The sequence below is a fragment of the Ictalurus furcatus genome, chromosome 17 (assembly GCF_023375685.1).
Source record: "Ictalurus furcatus strain D&B chromosome 17, Billie_1.0, whole genome shotgun sequence".
In the NCBI taxonomy this organism is placed as follows: domain Eukaryota; kingdom Metazoa; phylum Chordata; class Actinopteri; order Siluriformes; family Ictaluridae; genus Ictalurus; species Ictalurus furcatus.
The window spans coordinates 21,735,843-21,742,574 of record NC_071271.1 but is presented as its reverse complement, the minus strand read 5'-3'; the positions used below and the strand labels follow the sequence as shown (position 1 = coordinate 21,742,574).

General features: G+C 41.4%; 1 protein-coding gene across 3 annotated transcripts in view; it reads right to left on the bottom strand.

Moving 5' to 3' along the window:
* kifap3b (kinesin-associated protein 3b) overlaps window positions 1-6,732 on the bottom strand; it is a 28,678-nt gene that overhangs the window by 7,701 nt on the left and 14,245 nt on the right. For 2 of the 3 annotated variants that reach the window (XM_053647282.1, XM_053647283.1), the window contains exons 12-16: window positions 4,790-4,898; window positions 3,824-3,936; window positions 2,713-3,166; window positions 1,168-1,266; window positions 961-1,046 (exon numbers count right to left, since the gene is read on the bottom strand). In XM_053647282.1, coding sequence (XP_053503257.1) covers window positions 961-1,046; window positions 1,168-1,266; window positions 2,713-3,166; window positions 3,824-3,936; window positions 4,790-4,898 — 861 coding nt within the window. The remainder of the gene's footprint in view (window positions 1-960; window positions 1,047-1,167; window positions 1,267-2,712; window positions 3,167-3,823; window positions 3,937-4,789; window positions 4,899-6,732) is intronic. The other variant, XM_053647284.1, reaches the window with a different exon arrangement.

Sequence of the window (6,732 nt, the reverse complement as noted above, 5' to 3'; positions counted from 1 at the left end):
TCATTCACCCATTCATTCACTTATTCACCCATTCATTCATTCACCCACCCATTCACCCATTCATGCATTCATTCATTCCCCCATTCATTCATTTATTCATTCACCATTCATTCACCCATTCATTCATCCATTGATTCACCCATTCATTTATTCATCGATTCACCCATTCATTCATCCATCCATTCACCCATTCATTGATTTATTCATCTATTCATTCATTTATTCATCTATTCATTGACCCATTCGTTTGTTTTGTATGCTTATTGTAAATTTAACAATTTGTTTATTGTAAATGTATAAATAAATGTATTGTAAACAGCTCCAGGTGTTAGGGGTTTGATTCCCACCGCTGCCCTGTATGTGTGTAGAGTTTGCTCCGGGTACTCCGGTTCAAAGACATGCATGGTAGGCTGATTGGCGTGTCCAAAGTGTCCGTGGTGTATGAATGGGTGTGTGAATGTGTATGTGATTGTGCCCTGCGATGGACTGGCACCCTGTCCAGGGTGTACCCCGCCTTGTGCCCCATGCTCCCTGGGATAGGCTCCAGGTTTCCCCGTGACCCAGTAGGATAAGCGGTATAGAAAATAGATGGATGGATATATTGTAATTTAAAAAAAAACACCCTCCCTTTACCAATTTTTTTAAACATATTTTTTTATTTACTTAAAAAAAAGTCAGATCAAGCTGATTTTAAAAAACTCCTACACCAATTTGGCTTTTTTCCTTTTTCCTTTTGCAAATCATCCATTGTCAAAAAGAAAAAACCTCCCTATAGCAATTCTTCTTTTTTTTTGGAAGTTTTCTTAAGGCAAATTCCAGCTGACTAAAAGGCATCCTAATTATTTTTCATTCAATATCTGTGTGTCAATATTTTACATGTGAACTTTGTAACACACTCTTCCTCTGCAGGATGACGTGTAGTGTATTGTAGTGGCGTGTCGGCGTGCAGCGTGGACGTACCGCGATGATGTCCAGCGTGTTGTCGCACACTTTCCTGATCTCTGCGTTTTTGTCGTGCATGAGGTCGATGAGGTACGCCGGAGCCTCTGAGAGCGCACGTTCAGGAACCGGAGCACACGACGGAAAGGGGCGGGGCTTAAATCGAATCTACCGTCGGCGTTAAACGTCCTTTTTTATATGCGTATAACATTCAGAAAAAAAGGATACGGGTGTCTTTAATAATGACATCTCTGGTGGCCTGGTGGAAAACCATCTGATAGAAAACATACACAATCTGGCACACAAACTCATCATCTTCCTGCTGGGCTGTAAAAAGGAAAGACACACACACACACACACACACACACACGCCCTATATATAATGAATAAGAACATTGTGTAGAGACTGCATTACAAACACAGTGTCTCATCATTCAGCATTATAAAATAGCTTGATGTCAGTACGTAGCAATTAGCTATGATCACACACACAGACACACACAGAGAGAGAGAAATCACACATGTGGGCTCGTGTAAGCTGACGTTATTAAAAGCGACGCCCTCGTGCAGTAGGGCTCTCGTGAGAAGCCTCGATTGAGAGACGAGATCACTGTCTCCTCTGAAACAGTGCAGATCTTTCCTCTCTGTCCTCTTGATTATTAAAAGCACCACGTTTTCATGTTGATCCTGAGCAGTCTAATCCCCGAGACATTAACCACACCAAGACAACCGGGCCATATTTCAGCACGACCTCCCACTGATAAAGCGTCGTGAGGAAGCCAGGTTTAATCAGCTCTCGGTTATTGTGAGCAGCAGCTGGATACAGCGTGGTTTTTTTTTTTTATACGTTCCCCCCCCCCAGGACGTTCTAGCTCTTCCGAACGTCCGAATCATCTGATATCTACACTAACGGTCAAAAGTCATCAAAACTCTGGAGTAACACAAATGGGAATAAACTATGGGAATCATGCTGTGATAAAAAAAAAAAAAATCCAAAATAAATCTAAATAATTTAGTATTTTAGCATCTTCAAAGTAGACGTCCTTTTCGCCTAGCATTTCCAGAAATGCATTCTTGGCGTTTTCTCGACCGTTTTCTCAACCGATTTCCCTGAGATGCTTTTTAAGACAGTATTAAAGGAGTTCCCACCTACGCTGGATGCTTATCGACTGCTTTTCGGAAATATTTCTAATGAAAGAAATGAACACGTCGGCACGGTTATATTTCTGATTCATATTTAATCACACACCTTCAGATCAAAAGGTTTTTAAGAGCACGAGAAACACTTCAGTCGAGTGTCCACAAACTTTTGACCGGTGGTGTGTGTGCTACTGTATAATGCTGCATACGATCTTATTTTACAATTCGATACAACGATGCTGATTAAATTACCTAGAAGAGACTAACTCACGATGCTTCAATACAGTACACGGTTCGTTAGAATACCGATTCAGTACAACACGAGAGCTGCTCCAGCATAACAGCTTCAGAGTCTACTGCAGAGCTTGATTCTAATTCAACAAACGATTCGCTTTGTGTGGAGGCCACGCCTTCTTCACTGAGACTCAAAGATTTGGAATGAATTTGACTTATTATTCTTTTAATTTATAAAAAAGATTTAATAAAGTCAATTAAAGGATGGAGTTAGCAGTGATGTAATTCAGTTGAACTGTCTACCTTTGCCTGTCACTAGCCTTTACCGTAAATAAACATACTATGAGACAATAAAAGATGGAACCTGATACATACAAGCTGGACAGATGTGTTTCTTACCGTTAAGAAGTTCTATAAGAGCAGGAATGATGCCAGATTTGGCCAACATGGCAGCACAGGAATCGTCCATGGACACAGTACCGATCAGTATAACCACCTCCAGGATCAGGTCGTCCTCTGCTGAGCCTAAAACACACAGAGGACAAAGGTCAAAGGTCAGGCCTGGGGACTTGGGTGAACCAGTAAACTGCTCAAACATGCCCATAACACTCATACAACAGCTAACACACACACACACACACACACACGTACACAGACACACACACAGGGACAAGAGGTGAGTGTTACCAGGTTTGAGGCGCTCTTTGAGGTAGGGGACGAGGTTGTATTCGCGGAGCAGCAACTCCCAGTCCAGGTCAGGGATGGTGAGGTTCGCCAACGTGCCCAAACACTCGATCACAAACTCCTCGTCTTCTTCAGGGCTGATCTGAGCCGCCAAATCACCCACATAATCCTGCAGCAAAGAAAACGAACGCAAATTCACGACCACGCTGTTTTATAAATATTCTTTAAAAGATCATTAATTGTTAAAAAAAAAAAAAAAGGGTTCATAAAACTTCAATAAAACTGACAGGCACAGAGGCCACGCCTCCTTCAAAGGGATTGACAAGCCCTGAGGCCACACCTATTTCATCGATTGACAGGCAAAAAGACCATGTCTCTCTCACTGGGACTGCTAGGTAGAGAGGCCATGCCCCTTCAATGGAGCAAAAATGCATAGAGGCCATGCCCATTTTAATGAAACATCACAGGCACAGAGGCCACACCCCTTAAGTGGAACTAGGGGTCATAGAGACCACGCCCCCTTTAATGAAACATCACAGGCCCAGAGGCCACACTCTTCCAAAGGAACTAGAGGGCATAGAGGCCACACCTCCTTTAATACACAGATGTTAACAAAATATGAAATGACGCTGCATTGTGGAAAATTCCTTTTTTTTAGCATTAAAAATCTATTCTGATTTCAGTTCAGGTTTTCTAATGAATCATTTTTTATTAATGACGTTTCTATCATAGATACCGATGTTGATATTGGATGTATAACATGAACATACGATGTGTGCTTTGCTCAGCAGGTGGCAGCCAGTCGGATTAATGGGACACGACTCACCAGGAACAACTGTTTGAGCGGCCCGTCGTGCTGTGAGATGTTCCTGATCATCTTCATAAGCAGCGGGTCTTTAAACTTCAGCGCCCTCTTCATCAGCATCTTCAGACCGTTTCCTAAAAATATGTTCAAAAACAAGTTTCATGTGATAAACAATTACATTTTTGACCCACCATCATATTCTGTACACAAACATCTGGCTCGAGTCAATCTGCCTGACAAGAGAGAGGGGAAGACGAGGAGGCGTGGCCTGTGTGTGTCTGTTAATCTTAATGAAGGAGGCATGGCCTGTGTGTGTCTGTTAATCTTAATGAAAGAGGACTGACTTCTGTGTCTTAATTTTAATAAAAGAGGCATGGCCTGTGTGTCTGTTAATTTTAATGAAGGAGGCATGACATGTGTGCTGGTTAAGATGGGGTCATGCCGTGTGTGCTTGTCAATCTTAGTAAAGAAGGCGTGGCCTGTGTGCTGGTTAATTTTAATAAAGGAGGTGTGGCCTGCATGCTTATTAATCTTTGTGAAGGAGGCATGGCTTATGTGCATGTTAATTTTAGTGACAGAGGTGTGGCCTGTGTTCTTGTTAATGTTAAAGAAAGATGCATGACCTACATACTTGTTAATGTTAAGGAAAGAGGCGTGGCCTGTATACTTGTTAATCTTAGTAAAGTAGGGGTGGCCTGTGTGTCTGTTTATCTTAGTAAAGGAGGCGTGGCCTGCCTGCTTGTTAATCTTTGACAAGGAGGCGTGGCCTGCATGCTTGTTAATCTTCGACAAGGAGGCGTGGCCTGCATGCTTGTTAATCTTAGGCAAGGAGGCGTGGCCTACATGCTTGTTAATCTTTGACAAGGAGGCATGGCCTGCATGCTTGTTAATCTTCGACAAGGAGGCGTGGCCTACATGCTTGTTAATCTTTGACAAGGAGGCGTGGCCTGCATGCAATATGGAAGCTCTGCTGTGACATGTTTCTACCTTCACAGATGATCTGAGCGTTTTTCTTGTTAGCTGCCAGGTTGATGCAGAAGGAGATGAGCTCTGAGTCGATTCTCTCCTCTCTGTTTTCAAACAGCATCTTCATCAGCTACACACACACAGAGAGAGAGAGAGAGAGAGAGAGAGAGGTATTATAAGGCCAGTAATGCTGTAAATAATGAGTCATCACGTACACACGTGTATATCACATGACCGCCCACGGCTCTGAATCTCACAGTCCAGACTCACTGGCACCTGAGTGAGCAGAGACCCATGACCCCCTGTCCTTCATCCCTCTTCCTCATCGATTAAAACCCCTCTAGGCATTTCCTCTCCCTCTCTCTCTTTCACACACATACACACACACTTAAATCTGCTTGGAATTATTACGATTAATAATACAATTTGGCATACACCACCTTATTTTGTATTTGCTAAGCAAAGAGAAGAAGAACATCCTCGTTCCTTAAAGTACTGACAGAACATAAAGATTTAGATTTCAAGAACAGTTTTAAACATTTTTAATAGGAGTAAAGTAAAAAACGCACAAGAGAACTCCTTATTCCTTCATTGTGCCTGTCCCTGAATGTCCCCCGTCACGCCGATCCTGCTTTATTAACCACCCTGGAGGTCTCGGAGAGGTCGTGACGTCACTTCACACTGCAGGCTGAGTGATTAGGCAGAACAATTTACCCCTGCTTTTACTTTTACAAGCATCTGGTGGGAATTTACACCTAATTAGACAAGACGAGGGAGCTTAAAGACGACAACACTTAAGCAGAAGCTGTTTTAAAGTAGCAGCTGTCCTGGCTTTCATTAGTGACCCTCTGTATGTGGTCAGATGCGCACTACGCCATCTATAGGATGAGAGCGTGTTACAGAAGGAAACACGATCAAATTTCACCTCTATGTCACCTCTATCACCTCTATGTCTTTGTCTTTAATTTATTTATTCATTTTCATATGGTTCATTTACATGCGATTCATTTACATGTGATTCATTTACATGTGATTCATTTTCATGAGATTCATATTCAAGTGATAAATTTCATGTGATTCATTTACGTGTGATTCATTTTCATTAGATTCATTTTCATGTGATTCATATTCATGTGATACATTTTCATGTGATTCATTTACTAATTTGCTTCTCTTTAAATCCAGTTTTAGACTGTAATATTACAAAGATCTTTCCAGATTATTACTTGCTACACTGTATGAGATAGCCCCAGTAAAATTGCCTGAATTCTATAATATAATTTGTTCACCATGTTAGGTTTAAATCCTCTAAAAATAGATTCGCAATTAAATCACATTACTCTGTTCCAATTCACATCCTTCAAAGCATTGGCATGTTCTGCTTACTCTCACAATCCTCCAAACACCCACACACCCAAAGTCTCCATAAACAAATGAGACAGCAGTGTATCCTACAAAACCGAACGTTGTCCACAATGTGAAAACAACTTGGAGAGTAAGCTGAACTAACCAACAAAATTACCGAGACTGATAAACAGTCTGCACACAATAATAAATATAATGTCCTTGCCTTTTAAAGATTGTAACAAATAATATAACATTGTAGCACGTAAAGCCGAGGAGATAACACTAATAAAATTAAATAAACAGAAACTCTAACCCGATCAGACCATCAAAACAGAGAAGCACATTAATACAGAAGTAATTTTAAGAGGAGTAAGTCTACAAAATCTAGGTGGAGTAATGCAACGACAATATCTTCAATAAAAATCAGAATTCTTTACAGCTGGAAGGCTGAGTGCAAAAAATAATAATAATAGAAGAGCGAAAAAGACGCCGCTGTGTAGGTGATGCAGTTCACCCCGATATCAAGAGTTTAACATAGTCTCCTGCTTCCTCCGCTGAAATAAAGTCCTTCTGAACAGCGTTATATGTAATGCGAAGCTGAGCTGGGTGAAGTATTC